Here is an 18,566-nt window from a genome sequence, read left to right on the forward strand (position 1 = left end):
GAAGTATTTAAACCTCGGGTTGTCTCTCAAGGAATTGCAGGGAAGTGTGTTATTATTGGTTATGATGTACTTCTTTTTGGGATTTTAAAATAAGGAAACAAGAAAGTAAAATGGAGAGAAAATAAACTAATAACTAAGAAAGCTCTTAGCAAGGAAAGAGAATTAGAAGTCTTATCCTCATTATCATCGTCAGTTGTGATAGTTAATGTAAATTGCCTTCACTTAGTTAACCTCTAACCAATGGAGGAAGGTCAAGTGTATACAATCAACTTGAGTTCACAAGTCCTAGTCAACTCATAGTGAGAGACTAGCTTTGGTGAAGTTCAAGCTAATTGGCAATCTTCAATCACCTATCAACAAAAGACTTTTGATAACTCAAGAGTCTCTAAATAATCAATACAAGCCAAGAACATAAAAATCTAAATTAAAATCCAACCAAGTATTTTATCAAACACTTGGAAGGCATAAAATAAAAACATAGAAAATTAACAAGACATAGCAAAATCTAAGACTAACAATTGCAAGAGGATACAATAACAACAAATTAAAGAAAGCAATCATAAACATGAAAACATAAATTGCATTAATATGGATTAAATGAAACAAAAAAAAATTCCTAAACTAAATTGGCAACATAAGAAAATCAACAAAAGAAGTAAATAAACCAAAGTACTAGAACAAATAAAAGTAGAAAAAAGCTAAATTAAAGTAAGGTAGAAATCTGAATTTGAGAAGGAACAAGACTAAAAACCCTAAAACCTAGAGAGAGGAGAGAGCCTCTCTTTCTAGAATTCTACATCTAAATCTAACTAATGTGTAAAGTGAAAAGGGAATGATTGATTCCTCCTTCCAACTCCACTCTGTAGCCTCTAATCTGTATTTTCGGGCCTGAAACTGGGTCAAAAGCAGCCCAGAAATTGCCCCCAGCGAATTTTGTTAATTTCAACACGTGACGCTCGTAACACATTCGCGTCGTATGTCTGCTGCATCAGTCACGCGTACGCGTCGTCCACGCGTGCACGTCACTACCAGATTCTGAAATCCTTGATTTCTTGTGTTCATTCCACTTTTGCATGCTTCTTTTCCATCCTCTAAGTCGTTCCTGCCCTATAAACCCTGAAAACACTTAACAAACATATCACGGCATCGAATGGTAATAAGAGAGGATTAAAATTAGCAAATTTAAGGTCAAAGAAGCATGTTTTCAATCATAGCACAAAATTAGGAAGGAAATGTAAAACATACGAATTATATGGATAAGTGTGAGAATAGTTAATAAAATCCACTCAATTCAATACAAAATAAACCGTAAGATGGTAGTTTATCACTTCGCAAGTCAAGACTAGTACTTGTTATGTATTTCATTCTAACTCATAATATATATATATATATATATATATATATATATATATATATATATATATAGCTTATTAATCCATTTAAGCAAATGCCAGGGGTTCGAATCTCGTCTTGTACATACATTAACTTATTGGTCTATAACAAACCCTTAAAATGAAGTTCAAATCTATGACGAATTAGTCTTAGCCTACGGGACTGAAGGATACCGACAAATAAAAGAAGAAGCGAATACATATAAATGGTGCCTAAAGTCTCATTATTAGCTGCACGTAACGTATATCCACTTAAGAATCCTAAACTGATTTAGTAATAATAGAATATATCTTTTCAATGTTGATTTGAATTTGAAGAGGTTTTTTTTTCATTAACTTTGACCACGGATTGTTCTAGAAAATCCTCAGAGACAAAGACGCTTGCCAAAACTCAAGATTCAGAAGCAAATCCTCTATGCTATTTCCTGTTTATGATGGTTGCATTGAAATAGACTTGATTAGGTATGGAATAAAATGTGGAAATTCCCCGCAGATTAAGATATAAAGATGTTAATTTGACTTTATGTCGTGAGAAACTGAGAATGATTGATTGATCATGAATAATTCATGTTAATTCTTGAGTGAATTCACTTTCAAAGACCCAAATAATTATGACATGACCACAACTATAATTGTTTATTGTAAGCCGCTACAAGCAGTTCTATAATTCCATGATTATTCCTTTGTCTAAAAGATAAATTGTTAGATATCTTTTGATATCGCCATCTTTGCTTTTGCTTTATAGAATTCTCTGCCTAAAGATACATCAATTTTGTTTGCTTTTATTTATTTTATGATTTTGTGTCATGTGCTTGTTAGTGTTTAGCATGAATAGCTAAGGACTCGGCTACGCTATCATTACAGAGCACTACAAAAAAAAATAGATTTGGATCCTCTAAAGTTTGAATTTCACTTTAGAGAGTAAAATGTGATCTCTCACCATTGATTTTATAGGTGGGACCAATAATAAATATGAAAGAGAAACTATTCAAGGAAACAAGATCACACTTTACTCTCTAAAATAAAATTTAAACTTTAGAGGATCCAAATCCAAGAAAAATATGTTTTACCGACAAATTTTTAGTGGCAATAACATAATAATGGCTACTAATTCTTTAATTTAAGTTATGTTTTTTCGGCAATTATATATTTGTCATTATTGTTATATATTATAGTGGCCATTATTACTATTGCCAAAAAATTATTATCTTTTTTTACTTTTAGTTTTAATTTTTCTAAATTATTATAGTGGCCATTCCTATTATTGCGGTCAACTTTTTTTACCACTTTCTTTAATCTCATCCCTAATTCAATTGGAAATTGGAATGAGAAAGAAAAGCTGAAAAGGAAAGAAAAATATCCCCACTGGCCTGGGTTAACTTGCGTAACTTCTCTCCATCGCCGATCACCACCGCGATAGCCATTGCCATCACCGACAACTGCCGTCCATCATCCTATTCCTTGGACCTCGTTTCCATCCCATCCACCTTAGATACGCATCGCTCTTATCGTTTTTCATCTCAGATCTACGTCACAAGGCCTTCCAGCCATCGTTGCTGCTCTTGTCACAACACCACACCTCCGCCGCTTGCACCGCTGCCGTTCTTCCACGTAGACATACAAGATCGTCGTCGCCGGTAGGTCTTCTCCGTTTATTTTTTCGATTTTGGTTTGAATGTTTAGAAGCTTGTGATTCTCTGTGTTATTATTTTGCTCTATTTGCTTCCTAATGAATCTAGCAGATCAAGCTAAAATCGAAGTGTTTTTTAAGTGTTTCAGATCCTAATTTTTTGTTTGCTCTTTCTTCTCCGTTTTTGCTTGCTTAATCCGCCGTTCTTGTTGAAACGTTTGGGAGCTGATTTGGCTATTGACTACACAAAGGAGAACTTTGAAGACTTGCCAGAAAAATTTGATGTTGTTTATGATGCCATTGGTAAGAAGAAAAAACTGTGTTCTCGTTGTATCATTCATATTCTTCCAATCTCTGCATGCCTAAATTTATGAATTGCTTTATTCTGCACACAAATAAGCACAACTAACATTAATATCATTAATTCCCTATACTTGGATGCAAGTTCAATTCAGCTAATCTTATAGGATCAATAATTAAGTGGAAAGAGCTTAATCAAACTTATGATATGGCTGAAAAATGCTTAACAACAAACTACTATGGTGCTAAAGAAACAACTAAGCGATTTCTTTCTTTGCTTTAGTAGCTTATCCTGATGCCATGTGATGCCATCTTATTCTTATGTCAAGTAGAAGCAGCTTATCCTGCTTCTGCCTATAGATTTTTTTCCCTTCCCCATGATGTTGACATGATGGTTCATATGGCGATATATCTTTGTTTGAAGATAATTAAATCTTAATAAAACTTGTAAAAAATAAGATTTAGGTACATATGAGTTTATCTTAGCTGGTCGTACGTTTTTATCTACTGCTAGATTTGGTTTGAAATCTTAATTCTTAATTTGTTTGGGTAGTTCAGATTGCTTTTAGTTAAATTAGTTGTTCTAATGAAGTTATGTAAATATATGTATAAAATACATTAGTCAGCAAAAATTTTAAATTACTACAATTAATAGCAAAACTGCAGAGATGCACACGTATAAAGTTTATAGCTTATTCTATTATTATTACAATTAATTTATGTTACTTTGTCAAGCATTGATTGATGCATTTTCCTGTATTTTAGTTTATTGATTTCTATATAATTGTTTCATATGCAAGTGAACTCTATGAGCTTGATGGAAGAAAGTCAGGACCAATATCTCATCTCATGGCCCATCCTCACCAAGTACATTGTTAAAAGTAAGAATCTATGCATGTGAAATTGTACAGGCAATAACTGTATTGTTCCTTAAAGACATGCATTCTGAAAAAAGGACCTGATTCAGTTTGCGAGTTCGTATAATGGAAAAGGATTCCATAATATTGCGGTCAAATAAGATTGAGTTAAACGCTGCATGGAAAACATTTTGATGTCGTTTCTAAGGCAGGGAAGTTGCTTTAAATTTGAGTTTCGAAATCTTTCAAGGGCTTTTTGATTCAGAGGCATAATACCATAAACATCAGCCTCCATAACCAAGAATGAGTTACGTGAATTTTTGGACCAAATTACAGATCAGAGTTTTTATTCAAGACTTCAAACCTTCTTTGACATGTAAGCATTACTCATTTCATTTATTTTAGTTTCATTTCATTTTTTTTCTACTAGGAAAATTATTTTTGCATTTTATATTACTATAAAGCTTGTCGAAGGTTTTCCAAGAAATGTATGGCAAAGGGAAGTGAGTTTGGTGTGAAAACTGCAAGAAAGGTGCATTCATGAGGTACCTAAATTCCTTATCAATAGATATAACCTAGATATTTTAGATTTTAGAAATGTGGCCAATATGGCAGCACAGAGATTTTTCAAAATTAAATGTGGTTTCATTGACAGATTAAGTTGAACGTATATTTGATTGATGTCATTGGCAGCTTTTGCACACTTGAAGCTTTAACGCATCCAAAAATGAAAACAAGGGATCAATTTTGGGTCATGCAACGGAAAGAAGCGTAGAAAATTAGATTCAAGAAGAGTAACAAATTATCAATGCGTAAAATGCTCGAAAATAGGTAAAACTCATCACTTTCTTTTTGCCAATGATTGATAAATGAATATTACTTTTAGTTGTAGGTGCTAAACGAGGATAGAAATTGTAAGTCAATTGAGTTCTCTGTCATGAAACTCTTTCCATTGAAGTGGGAAAAGAAGCCGCTTTTTCTAAAATTTGTGTTGTAGTTTGCTTTTGTTTGCAATTTAATGTTAATCATTTTCAAGTATCATAGTTTTCCAAGGAGCTAATTAACCATTTCAGTGCATATGAAAATTGAAAACCAAATTAAGCATACAGCTACAGTGGATCAAGATGCATATGTGTTGTGAAGGTTTGACATGTCTTAGAATTTGAAATCTCACAAGCATTCCAAGGAAAAACCTGATAAAGTAATTAAGCCATGAAACTTCCTTTTAGGCATAAATGGAATAAATTCTTTCACTTTTTTTTTTCAATTTTTCTGTATAGTAGATCTTCACATCATCACTCTGCCTCTCTTTTCATTTATGTTTTTTGCACACCATCAAGTATAGAAGAAATGGCCACCATGTTCTTTTGTATTGTTTATCTAACATCAGTGAGTTGATTTTCTTGGGCCTTTAGTCATTTCTAGCTCTGGCTATAATTTTTGTTTGGTATTTACTTATCTGTTTATTTTGGAGGAAATGTTTAGATACAAAGTTGGTTTTAAACTAGAATTCAAGACTTGCTAGAAGTGCCTAAAGACCTTGAATGTAAAGGTGAGATTTCTTTCATGGCTTAAAGTTCTTACTTATGTTCAAATAACCAATGCTGCATTTAAAAGTTTATGTTATGCCTCCATTAGATTTGCCAATTCTTCTCTCTATCTTTTATGTATTTGTGTGTTTGCTTATCATCCCTAATCAACCAAATACAATTTCTTTTATGAGTATGCAATTTATTTATGTTTTAACATTTTAGCTTTGGACACATCAGAATATCATATTGGTTTGACTTCACAAACTCATATTCTTGTTGCTATTTACCTCAACATTGTTTCACACAAGCATGCTATGCACAAAGCGATGAAAAGTGTGCTTTAGTTAATACTTTTCATTTGCTCTGAAGATAAGTTTTCAATGTAGCAATTATAAACATTCCAGCAATCAATGTCCACATGAAATCATTCTATTGTATTACAGTTGCATCATGTACCATTGTTGCATAAGCCTACATTAAGTAGCCAAATTCACTTATGATGCTTAGGCATGTCACATTTAATTAATGTGAGAAACTTATGTGTCAATTATGTGCCTCTCTTTACGTTAATGTTTTTAAATTCCACTGATCTAGTTTCTTTTTTATTTTTCTCCCTTGTTTTACAGGTCTAGGTACACTTATTTTTAAGTTACCTTTGGCAATGCTTCTTAGGATCTGTCATTGGAATTTGTTTATAGTCTAACTTGATGTAACATAGTTATAGGCTTGTAGCATTTTTTATTATCTAGATTTGTAATATAATCTATTACTTTTCAAGAAAAATTTGTGTATTAATATTTTGAATTTAATAAAATATCTCATTTTGTAGTAATTAATTTCAGTATATTTATATTATGCATAATAATAATAATAATTGTTGACAAAAATAATTGAAATTCTAGGAAAAAAAAGATAGTTCGTTGCTTCTAAGAAAATGAGTATAATATAACTAAAAAAAGTCTTAAGATTTTAGCGGCAATAGTAATGACAACTAAAAGTAAATAACATTATAATTTTAGAATCATTTTTAGTGGCCATATAAATTGCCGGTAAAATGGATTTTGGCGGCAATAGTAATGGCCGCTAAAAATGAACAACATTATAATTTTATAATTATTTTCGGTGGCCATATAAATTGCCACTAAAAGTTATATACTTTTTGCAGCCATTAAAAAGGTCATTACCGGCAAATGTTATCATTGCCGCTAAAACCTTTTAGCGACAAAGCATAAGACAGCTAATGTCTAATTGCTGGTAAATGTATTAGCGGCTATTTTTATTGCCGCTAAAAGTAAAATAAATGACCGCTAAAAATGATTTTTCTTATAGTGGAGGTGATGAATTCACAATCATTTTGCCACCGTAATTATATGTGTCAATCTTATTTAGTTTGGGTTCCAATTTCATTCCTACTAGGAATAGGATAGGGTTCGTGAAGAGTAAATCTCCATAATAGTCTCTGAAATTCGGTTCGTTACTCAATGTGGTCTCAGAGATCCTAATTGCACCATTGTAATCCTCCAGATATAGCTCCGGACACCGTAGTAGTTTCTGGACAGCTTTTCGATGATGAGTCATCACCGACGATCTGATGTGTCACGAAGTTGTCACATTGGAGAGAACCAAAACGTTGGCGTTTTGGGTTGGCGTCCCAATTTGTTAAAAACGTCATCGTTTGACCCAAAATGAAAATATAAAATGGACTTGATCAAAAACACACCCTCCCTTCACTTGTCTTCTCCACTTCTATTCTCTGTCTTCTTTTATTTTTCTTCTTCCTCCTCTCTTCATCAATGCCACTACTTTAGGATTCTATTGGTGAGGTTAAAATTCTTGCACTCAAAAGACATCAAAATCAGGTTTCACTTCGTCGTTCGTCTCGTCCTGCGTTAGAAACAAGAGGTTCAACCATTTGTAAAGATAAATTTTTTTTATTCTATTTTTGCAGTGTATGATTTTTGTATATGCTTGTGTTGTGAGTGTGGTTGGAATTATGATTTTTTTTTGTTACTATGGTTTTAGGGTTTGATTAGGTTGGAGTTTCATGAGATACTCTGTTTGATTATGGTCATGCCCTGTTTGAAAATCATGCTCTATTTCATGGTCATGAGTATTCTATTTGATAAAATTCTTATCTGTTGATGTCTGTTATATGAGTGAGTACTGTAATGACTTATAATGTAGACAATACTATAAATATTCTCTAATTTAGTTCTTATGTATAATGATGAGAATATTTAGAAGATCTATTTTACTTAAGCTACTTTAATTTTATTAGAAGATTGGAAATATACAGCAACATATTATCACAAAAGTATACTCTTTATTAATTTTGTAGAAGATATGATGTTATGGAACTTGAAACATACATATCTTATTGTTTAATTAAAAATTTCGTGTCCAAGAGTCAATATTGTATTTGTCTTGTACTAAATAAAGTGACTATATCCTACAAATAATTATGTAAATAGGATAGAAAAATCTATTTGTGTACATGTATTATTCTTTTTATCCTTTTTTATTGAATAGTTAGTGTAAATAGGACAGAAAAATCTATTTATGTTTATGATGATTGTCAAGTAATGGGTTTTGAATTACTGCATCTAGACTTGGGACACTATAAAGAAAATGGCAGGTGCTTTATATCCAATATGCAAAAGGTAACCATGCATCTTCGACAAATATTAATCCTATTATCTGTTATTGTTGTTATGACAATTATGTTGTGAATGAATTAATACAACTTATTTGACTGAAATGTTGATTTTATCTTTTGTTAGTATGTATGCTATATTAGTGCACAAAGGTTTCATTTAGTTTGCAAGTTATTTGACTGAAATGTTGAAGTTATAACTTGATAGTATGTATGCTATACTAGTGCACATAGGTTATTTGATTGAAATAACAGTCAGGTAGGTAGGAGCAATCATAACAACACAAGTAATACTGAAAACTCGCATTATAATTGGGACAACTAAAAAATAGTTTATTTGGATTTGAATTTGTCCTAGGCCACTTGAGAACTGGCCGGCAGTCGCAACCGCACCATTCCGGCACCTCAGATCTTCTGCTCCTGCTTTGCGTTCTCGTCCGATGGCCACTGCACGGTGAACTAATAGAGTTTCCAGCTCTAGTGTTTCCACCACCCATCATGGATATTCACTTCTAGCTCCAGGAACAACAGCAACAACAAAAATGAGAAAACAACGATGAAGAATAGGAAGAAATTAACTTACTGAACATTTGGGAATTTAGGATTAAATATAAAGGAAGGGATCACATTGAGTATAAATTGAAACTGTGCCAACTCAACTAGCCGTTGGCACCATCCAGCGTGGCAAAATGAGGCCATGTCAGCGTCTTGATGATGACTCATCACTGAAAAGCTGTTCAGGGACTACTATGGTGCCCGGAACTGTATCTGGAGGATTACAATCGTGCAATTGGAATCTCAGGAACCACAATGAGTAACGACCCGAATCTCAGGGAACATTATGAAAATTTACTCGGCTGGTGAATATAATCAAAATTTTATTCCAAATTGATGCATTATTACTAGCAAAACCGTGTTTCTCGGAAGTAAAATAGACCTGCTTTACATCGTCATGGGAAAATTGAAATTACGACAAAAAAAAAAAAAAAATAAAGATAGTTCAGAGCATGTGTGCTATCTCAAATTCAAAGTACACGTGCACAATCACCAGATTCACATATAAAAATTGATGTCTGTCCTTGTAATTCCATTTCCCTAGCCAACAAAGGCTGGGCCTTGGGATATTCCCTCTCAACAAATGATGCAGCTTCATCTGCAAGGTCAGCCTCCACAAATGCAATGCAGCATCCTCTAAACCCAGCACCGCTGAAGCGCGCTCCCAATACACCAGGAGCCCTCAAAAGGATCTCATACAATTGAATCAGTGGTTCCGCACCTTGGAACACATAATTTCAAGTCAATATAATTATCCAATGAGCAATGGTAATATCTTCGAGATTGCAGCAAGATGGAAGTTCAGAAATTCAAATAACGGGGTTCAGGCTATACCGCATTCATAATTTTGAACTGAACTTCGACCAGAAGCTGAAACGAGATCTCCAAATTCTTTTAGATTACCCTTTGCCCAGGCCTCAACTCCTGAGTTTAATATTAAGTAAATGACATTCAAGCACAAAAGCTGAAGCGATCAGTACACAAATAAAGCCTGAGTTTGAGACTTATCAAATCAATTAAAGAGATTATACCCTTCGCAACCCGCGTATTCTCAGAGAAATAATGCTCAGCTCTTTTGGCTAGATTGCTATCTAATTTGCACTGCACAAAACAGGATATGTGGTCATGCTTAAATAGAACAGGAACAAATACATATGAAGGACACAATAACACTAGTAAACAACCAAGAACAAGAATATGTGGTAGATTAACTTAATCAACTAGAAAGGTGCTGGCACGGGTAATCATTCTTTGCCTATGTCCATATAACATGCATAATTTTATCAGTTCTTTGAATATTCAAAGTGGTAAGATTGAGACTGCCGAGTGCTAGTGCCCTTGCTCAAAATTATATTTCAACAACCAACGCATTTATTTAGCAATACATTTCATGTTTATTAAACACATATGCCTGCAGAGTGTTCATTATAAATGTGGACATTTGCACATCACACAAATAGAACAAGATAGGTAAAATCATGTACACTTTGGGTTTTAGCACATTAATGCTTTATACCTTGTGAGTCTCATAAACTTCTGGTTTAACTGCTCAGTTGTAAAAACAGAGATAAACTTAGATCAGTTGACGATTTGATAAATCATTAAAGATAAATGATAAAAAGATCCAAGTTAAAATGTGAGAAGTCAAGTTACTAGCCATTAGATAGGATGGGCTCCGCTGTGAAATCTCCAGATGCTCTGCAGAATGAACACAAAATATCAAACATAAACCTTCAGGGCCATTGATTATCCTGCCAAATTCTCCAGAGAAAAAAATTAAAAGGGAAATGCCAGGGGGCAGCAGCAGCACATGTAGTTTTGGTAATTGTGAAAAAAAAAAAAAAACTGTAATTAGCCTTACTTGTTATTTGTTTGCCCTACTAGTGGTTAACTTTTTCCATTGAATATAATGGAAAAAAGGAAAAGTAATGGATTCCAAAGAGGAAAAGAAAACTTACTCCAAAAGAACTCGTGCTGCCTTTTGACACTCTGCAACTCGCCCATTATATCCAGGGTTGCTAGTCAAAGCTCCCTTCAACCCAGAGAGTGCCACCAATATTTTCGTTCCCTTTGGTTGCCCACTCTTCTTGTATTCTTGGACCTTCGGTCGTTGTATAAGCCTGTAATCTTTGGTCTGCATATACCAAACACACTTGAAACAGAGTAATGCCAAAAACAATTGCGGGGAAAGTTGTACAGACATATAAATGCATTTGTTTTCTGATAGTATTCTATATCATTTATTGATCAGACGTCCAAAATCCAAACAGGGAGATCTGATAACGCTTTTAACATATAACAACACATTTAGAAGTAGCAACGGAGACACCTTAATCCAGATATTACCTTGCAATTCATGCATAACAAACAACCATGGCTTGAAAGTAGTATGGCTGACTGGTCCATTATACCATTCTTCAGACCCAAATATTCATTCTCAATCAACCTGAAGTGAGAAATCACTTACGGGTTATCATCAAATATCACTAGATAATTAGGAACATAAGTCGGTAACTTAATATTCAAACTTAGATCGTAACATTTCAAAAGCATTTGTCACTGCTATGCATAGTACGAGTAACTAGCTAGCATAAAGAGGTATAACATAAATAAGAAGCAGAAGAGTGAAAATAGTATTGACCTACAAACACCCACTCATACATATGCAGATGCTCTAATTATAAATTCACTTTGACTGATTAAATGGATTTGGGTAAACTTACCTATCATATTCAATATTCTCTGTGGGAGATATTGCTAAATTATTTGCATGTTCGAAAGCCATGAGGTAAGCTATTCCGGCCTGTTAAACAATGAAAGTTGAATTCCCCATATGAGGGAGGAAAAGAAATAGCAGTTACCCTGATGACCTCCCATCCAAACATCCCCAACCCATACTCTGAACCGAATCTTGCTAGTAAGCATTATGTTTGATCCTCTTTTCATGAAATTCATTTCAATTCTCATTGCAATGCCCTTTGATTCAGACTTTTCATAACTGTAAGGACCAGAGAAAGAGAAAGTAAACAGGGAAATCACTATCTTACTGCAGCAGAAGAGCTTAGACCCACACTGTTCAGGCCATCACCATCAGATATTAATCCAAAGATACCCTGTAAATGTACAGACAAGGATGTGTGGGTTTATATTTCAAAATGATGGAAATAACTTGCATACGGTAATCTACATTAAAAAGACCACAATTATATTTCATGGCAGTATCCCTGACCTTAGAAAGTTTGTTTCCTCTACTCTGTAGAGCATATACAGCTCCTCTAGCATAACGCCCCCATTTACATTGTTCTTGTTGCTCAGAAGAATCTTTTCTTGAGTTCCCATTTTCAGTGGTGGTTTGTATTGGCTGTTGAATCTCATCAACTCTATCAAATATCAATGACTTTAAAGCTCAACATAAGGAAATATGGAGTGGAAGATATACCTATTATACAATGGAATTCAGCAAGTTGAAGACAACAACATGATGCAATGAAAATCAGAATAACACAAGATCATAACTGACAGTTGAAATGCCAATGAGCTAGTTAGTATCACAATTGATAATAGGCCCAAGTTGTAAAAATTTGGACGTAATGATTATGTCTGGTGCAATCTTCCTCCTCCACCCGACACACACACACATGCACGCACACACACTCCCAATAAAATAAAAAAGAAAAAGGGAACCCAGCATCCAGCCATATAAATAATGATAGTCAGTAAAGCTTTACTTCATTTTTCCATTGGTAAGACTTAATGATGATATTTCATCTTCATTAACTATTTCTTCACATGTCTTGTAACACTAATTGTTTCCACAGAAGTGGCACACATCCAAATGAATGCAGCTGACAGGATAAATTTACAAGTGATGAGGTGAAAACTTCAACAAAATACTTAGGAGAAAACAAGACTTTATGATCACCGACAGACCTGAACCGAACTTGCCCTTCAAAATCTCCTGAAATAAGTAACACCTACAAGATAAAATCCCAAGGACCATTTATTAAACAGTGGAAGGTATTATGAATAATCAGTACACATGTTACTATTGAAAACTACGCATATAGCTTAGCAAAGGTAGATACTAATAACATGCTTAGCTGCAAAATGAACAAATTTGCAGATGTCGTCTCATGTTTTTCAAGATTGTAAATTGAACGTTGTCAAATTACCTCACTACTTCTTGAAGGGACAAACCCTAGAAGTATTCCCATATCTAATGTCATAGCCGAAACAGTCCCACCCTGCAAGTAGCAAAGTGCAATAGAACTCATTCGAATTTCAGGTGAAATTACATGAGGAGGCTGCCAGGATATTGAACGAGTAAACAGCTCCAGTACGTATTGCTTAGTCCCGTTTCCGATAAAACTTGTTCAAGATCAATCATTGAGTTAAAATTGTACTGTCATAATAGAAAGACATATATTGAAGTACCTGGTGATCAATATGAGCCCCTAAAGGACAAATTCGATAGGGAGATGCCACAATTCGAACTTCCTCTTTCGTAACCCCTGCCATGTTAGAAACTATCCGTCTCACTTCAGCTACCTGCAGGTTACAACAAGAATTAATCACGACATTTGAAAGAGTATTGAATCCGACTGGATGTTTAATCAAAAAGGCACTTTTCACTTTTCGGTCTACATTCTCATTCTATATATATTTTTCCCAATTATTCCACCTCCACTGCGATTTACAATTCCTTATTGATTCTTAAAATGCTCAGAAAACTCAACAGTAAACGATCTTGGCAAGGTGTCAAAGAGTGTACCAGCATAACCTTACGAAATTATAGGCATACTAAACAGTAATACTATCCTAATATTAGCCATTTTAACACAATTCAGCGTAGTTTTAACACAATTCATGGCACCATATTATCTGGTTATCAATCAATCTTCTATATTTAGCATTTCATGGCATCACAAATCTCACCGACGCAGATCCTGGCATTAGAGATCAGAGCAAGCAAAATATACAGTTACTGATCCGTACGCAAGCCAAGTAGTATTAAGAAACAAGCTCAAAAACAAAAACAATACGAGATCGAATTTGAAAACGAAAACAAAAAGAAAAAAAGCAGCGTGAAAGCGCGTAATGCAGCAAGGCGAAGTGAATCGGAATGCGGAATTGGTATATAATGTGTGTACCGCGCGATCAGAAGGCCAAGAGTAGTGTCGAGCCATATCCGCCGCAAGCAGTGACTAACTCTCGGTGCAATGCGGTGGATGAGGATGAGAATGAATTGATGATTGTGAAAGAAAGTGAGTGTGGATCTGTCGTTTGGTGAAGCGCCAAAATCAGTTGAAACGGGTCTACCGACTACCGTAGTGGTAGACAGACCACAATTCATTTCTCTTTTTTACCCTCGCTGCACCATCTCGCCACCCCCACCTCATTTTTTTTAAAGAGTAAAGTTATAATTAGGTATTGAGAATTTTAATTTTATACTAATTAATTTTTTTTAAGTATAAAATAAAACAAAATGTCTATATATTTTATTATTTACAGTAGAATATGTTCTGTTGTTATATGAATAAAAAAATGAGGGTAAAAAACCATAATAAGCCAACTGGCTCAAAAAATTACGTAAATACGCCAAAGCAAAAATCGTTTCAGCAATAAGCCAGATCGTATTTTTATATAATTCGAACCAGGTTGGTTCGAACTCTATTTCTTAGTAAATCGAACCAGGTGAGTTCGAATTAGGGTTTTTTTCTTGGTACTAAATCGAACCAGCCTGGTTCGAATTAGGAATGAAGGTAATTCGAACCAAGGTGGTTCGAATTATAGAGAGAGAAGGTTTGCATGTAATTCGAACCGGGCTAGTTCGAATTACACCAATCATAGTTCGAACCAGGCCGGTTCGAACTATGTGTGAGACTGACTGTATATATATGGTTCCAAACGTGAGTTAGTCTCATTAGAGGGAGTAGGATGGCTAGTGAGGAGAGTTTTGTGGTTTTGGTGCACCACAGAGGATCTGTTAATAGAAAAACTCGTTCCGGAGTAAAGTTCACAGATAAGAATCCTCTATGTATTGTCATAACATCTACGACGAGTTACGATGACCTTGTTAGCGCTGTACTAATGAAGCTCGGTCTGGAGGATGCGAAGCGGGTAAAGAAGTTTTTCTATCGCATTCCAGTCACGGTGCTACAGAATACGGTGAAGTATGATTGCTTCACGATTAATAATGATGCGGACTTGCAAGTAATGTATCTCTGTCGGCGGCAGTTTCCGGAGGTGAGGACACCGGAGTTGTTGGCCCGGCTGGTTGATGTTGTATCCAGCTCCGGCGGTTCGAACAGGAATACGAACACTATAGCGAATGCAGCAGGTTCTAGTTCCCGGCCTGCCGTTGCTTCCTCGTCCGTCCCTGTGTACGAACCAGTGGTCCAACATGTCGCCTCCCCATCTTTCGCTGTTGACCTCAATGCCACCGAAGGCGACGAGGTAGTGGAAAGGGAAAATTTGCCGAACGCTTTACTGGGAGTTGCACCTGTTGGCGTAGGAGACGGTTTTTGGACGATGAAGACGAGGATGACGTCGAGCCGGATATGATTGACGATGATAGCGCTGATGATTTTGTCGCGACTGGGCCTGCATTGGAGGTAGGTGGTTCTAGCTCTGGCACACAGCAGTATCCACCACATTTTTCCTCGTTGGACTTGGACGCCATGAGACATGAGGGGGTTTTAGGGCACGCTGTTGGATTCGGAGCTAGAGATGCGGAAGGGACTACTGGTCTGACAGAGTTCCAGGTTGGTCAGCAATTCCAGGATAAAGATGAGGCCCTTTTAAGTGTGAAGACTTACAGCATCCGGCGAGGGGTACAGTACAAGGTGGTGGAGTCCGATCACCGCCGGTATGTGGGCAAGTGTTCGGAGTTTGGGAATGGGTGCACATGGTTGATTCGACTGAGTCTCCGGAAGCGCAAGGGCATTTGGGAGGTCAAACGGTACAATGGACCTCACACTTGCCTGGCCACATCCATCTCGAGTGACCACAGGAATTTGGATTATCATGTGATTTCCGCGTTCATTATGCCAATGGTTAGGGCCGATGCATCCGTGAGCATCAAGGTGCTCCTGAACGCCACGGCAGCGCACTTTGGTTTTAGGCCGACTTACCGGAGGGTTTGGATGGCGAAGCAGAAATCTATTGCCCTCATATACGGTGACTGGGATGAGTCCTACAACGACCTGCCTAGGTGGGTCTTGGGTGTCCAACTGACGATGCCTGGGAGTGTTGCGGTCCTGAAGACGAGCCCGGTTCGAGTTGGAGGACAGGTGGACGAATCTCAAGCGTACTTCCACAGACTTTTCTGGACTTTCCCGCCCTGCATCGAGGCATTCCGTCATTGCAAGCCGCTAATCAGCATTGACGGCACACATTTGTATGGGAAGTATGGGGGAACGTTGCTCATCGCGATTGCACAAGATGGGAACTCCAACATTCTACCTGTGGCATTCGCACTAGTAGAGGGTGAGAATGCGGAGTCCTGGACATTCTTTCTCTCGCACCTTCGACAGCACGTGACCCCGCAGCCCGATCTGCTGGTTATATCGGACAGGCACAACGGCATCAAGGCTGCGCTTGAGGCTCCTGACGGCGGTTGGCTACCTCCATCTGCGTACCGTGCATTCTGCATACGACACGTAGCGGCTAATTTTGCCCTAACCTTCAAGGGCAAAGACGCTAGGAGGCTACTAGTGAACGCGGCGTATGCGAAGACCGAGGTTGAATTTGATTACTGGTTTGATATCCTGCGATCTGAAGATCCGGCGATGTGTGAATGGGCGAACCGGATTGATTACTCGTTGTGGACTCAGCATCGTGATGAGGGGCGGAGATTCGGTCACATGACGACGAACATCTCCGAGTGTGTGAACTCTATCCTGAAGGGGGTCAGAAATCTCCCTGTAGCATCCCTGGTGAAGGCAACATATTGTAGGCTTGCGGAACTGTTTGTTCGCAAGGGGAGAGAGGCTGAGGCCCAGATGGGAACAGGACAACAATTCAGTCAGCATTTGGTGAAGTGTATTGAGGCCAACATGAAGACGGCCAGGTGCTTCACGGTGACGCTGTATGACCGGGATAACTCCGAGTTCACTGTAGCAGAGACAACTCCGACTGGTTCTTTCTCCTTGGGTACTTACAGAGTATCACTTGCCTCTCGGACATGTGACTGCGGGTACTTCCAGGCTCTTCATTTCCCGTGTCAGCACGCACTTGCGTGCTGTGCATACTCACGGGTCACCTGGACCTCTTACGTTCACAGCGTCTATCAGATTAGCTCGGTCTTCAATGTGTATCGGATGGGATTCACACCTCCCATCCCGGAGGGCTTCTGGCCACCTTACGACGGGCCCACGGTGATTCCAGACCCTGCCATGAGGCGTGCCAGAGAGGGTCGTCCTAGATCCACTAGGATACGGACGAATATGGACGAGGCGGATCCGAATCGGCCAAAGAGGTGCGGCCTATGTCGCCAACCCGGACACACGCGACGTAGTTGCCCACAGGTTGGAGGCTCGTCTCAGACAGGACACCATTAGTATGCATGTTGTTAGTGTTAGCATTATCTACATTAGTGCGCATCTTGCTAGTATGCATGTTGTTATGTATTTTTTTCTTTAAAGTTCAATCATGTATGATAGTGGTTTGTACTTTTTTTTTTATGTTATAGTCTGTTTACCTATGTTTTTTTTATTTCTGTTCTGGGACATTCATTTTGTATGATCAATGAATCTTGAAACAGTTTTGCGTTTATTTTTTCTTATTAAACTGTGTCCGGGTTGGCGACATAGGCCGCATCTCTTTAGCCGATTCGGATCTGCCTCGTCCATAGATACACAGCTCAGTCAGTCTCACACATAGTTCGAACCGGCCTGGTTCGAACTATGATTGGTGTAATTCGAACCAGCCCGGTTCGAATTACATGCAAACCTTCTCTCTCTATAATTCGAACCACCTTGGTTCGAATTACCTTCATTCCTAATTCGAACCAGGCTGGTTCGATTTAGTACCAAGAAAAAAACCCTAATTCGAACTCACCTGGTTCGATTTACTAAGAAATAGAGTTCGAACCAACCTGGTTCAAATTATATAAAAATACGATCTGGCTTATTGCTGAAACGATTTTTGCTTTGGCGTATTTACGTAATTTTTTTAGCCAGTTGGCTTATTATGGTTTTTTACCCAAAAAATGATGTAATTTTAGACAGTAAAATATTTATTGTTTTTTGAATTTTTATATTATTTTTATTAATTATTTTTTATTTATTATAAATTTTATCAAAATGATAAAATTTTACTCTAAAAATTATTATTGTATGATAATTTTTTATAAATATACATATTACAGTAAATAATAGTACATATAAAGTATTACTATTAAATTTTACGAGATAAATTAATAGAAAAATATCTCGTATCTATCGTTTATTATTATTAAGGATTAAATTGATATTTTTTTTTGAAGACCAATTAATTTAAAGTCAAAATTTATCGTGACTTAATTGTTACCTTATTTTTTTAACGGAATATAAAACATAAATTATTTACAATAATAAATATTAATATTTAAATTTTAAATCTAAACCTAAATGTCAAAAAAAATCTAAACCTAAACTTTTCGTTTGA

The 18,566-nt window shown here is 36.5% G+C and overlaps 2 protein-coding genes and 1 long non-coding RNA gene across 8 annotated transcripts; 2 read left to right on the forward strand and 1 right to left on the reverse strand.

The window, feature by feature from the left end:
* Positions 1-2,679: 2,679 nt before the first annotated feature.
* LOC130970019 (uncharacterized) lies at positions 2,680-6,546 on the forward strand. 5 transcript variants are annotated; one of them, XR_009081984.1, is made up of 6 exons: positions 2,680-3,324; positions 4,122-4,202; positions 4,289-4,554; positions 4,643-4,723; positions 4,872-5,730; positions 6,337-6,546. It is a non-coding gene; the product is annotated as an uncharacterized LOC130970019 (long non-coding RNA). The 5 variants fall into 5 exon arrangements; XR_009081986.1 differs by having other exon boundaries at positions 2,681-3,028; positions 3,163-3,324; positions 4,122-4,554; XR_009081987.1 differs by having other exon boundaries at positions 2,681-3,028; positions 3,171-3,324; positions 4,122-4,554.
* Positions 6,547-9,224: 2,678 nt separating this feature from the next.
* Positions 9,225-14,274, reverse strand: LOC130967639 (galacturonokinase). Of its 2 annotated transcripts, none has more exons than XM_057892587.1 (14): positions 14,069-14,274; positions 13,353-13,466; positions 13,091-13,162; positions 12,849-12,892; positions 12,148-12,298; positions 11,966-12,031; positions 11,642-11,721; positions 11,265-11,364; positions 10,877-11,052; positions 10,576-10,616; positions 10,435-10,463; positions 9,950-10,019; positions 9,753-9,842; positions 9,225-9,639 (listed from the first exon to the last, which is right to left on the reverse strand). In XM_057892587.1, the coding sequence occupies exons 1-14, from the start codon at positions 14,102-14,104 to the stop codon at positions 9,389-9,391; spliced, it is 1,320 nt and encodes a 439-aa protein (XP_057748570.1). In that variant the 5' UTR covers positions 14,105-14,274; the 3' UTR covers positions 9,225-9,388. The 2 variants fall into 2 exon arrangements, with proteins under 2 accessions (XP_057748570.1, XP_057748572.1); XM_057892589.1 differs by lacking the exon at positions 14,069-14,274 and adding an exon at positions 13,854-14,028.
* Positions 14,275-15,478: 1,204 nt separating this feature from the next.
* LOC130966474 (uncharacterized) lies at positions 15,479-17,479 on the forward strand. Its single transcript, XM_057891287.1, has one exon. It carries the CDS (start codon positions 15,479-15,481, stop codon positions 17,477-17,479), a length of 2,001 nt encoding a protein of 666 aa, XP_057747270.1.
* The last annotated feature ends 1,087 nt before the right edge of the window (positions 17,480-18,566 follow it).

Source organism: Arachis stenosperma, chromosome 3 (assembly GCF_014773155.1).
Source record: "Arachis stenosperma cultivar V10309 chromosome 3, arast.V10309.gnm1.PFL2, whole genome shotgun sequence".
NCBI lineage: Eukaryota > Viridiplantae > Streptophyta > Magnoliopsida > Fabales > Fabaceae > Arachis > Arachis stenosperma.

Coding starts and splice junctions, on each gene's coding strand:
- LOC130967639 (XM_057892587.1), bottom strand. CDS start 14,104: ATGGCTCGACACTACTCTTGGCCTTCTGATCGCGCG. Junction 11,722..11,965: donor GTCTAAGCTCTTCTGCTGCA/GTAAGATAGTGA, acceptor ATTGTTTAACAG/GCCGGAATAGCTTACCTCAT. Junction 11,365..11,641: donor GAGAATATTGAATATGATAG/GTAAGTTTACCC, acceptor TTCTCACTTCAG/GTTGATTGAGAATGAATATT.
- LOC130966474 (XM_057891287.1), top strand. CDS start 15,479: ATGATTGACGATGATAGCGCTGATGATTTTGTCGCGACTGGGCCTGCA.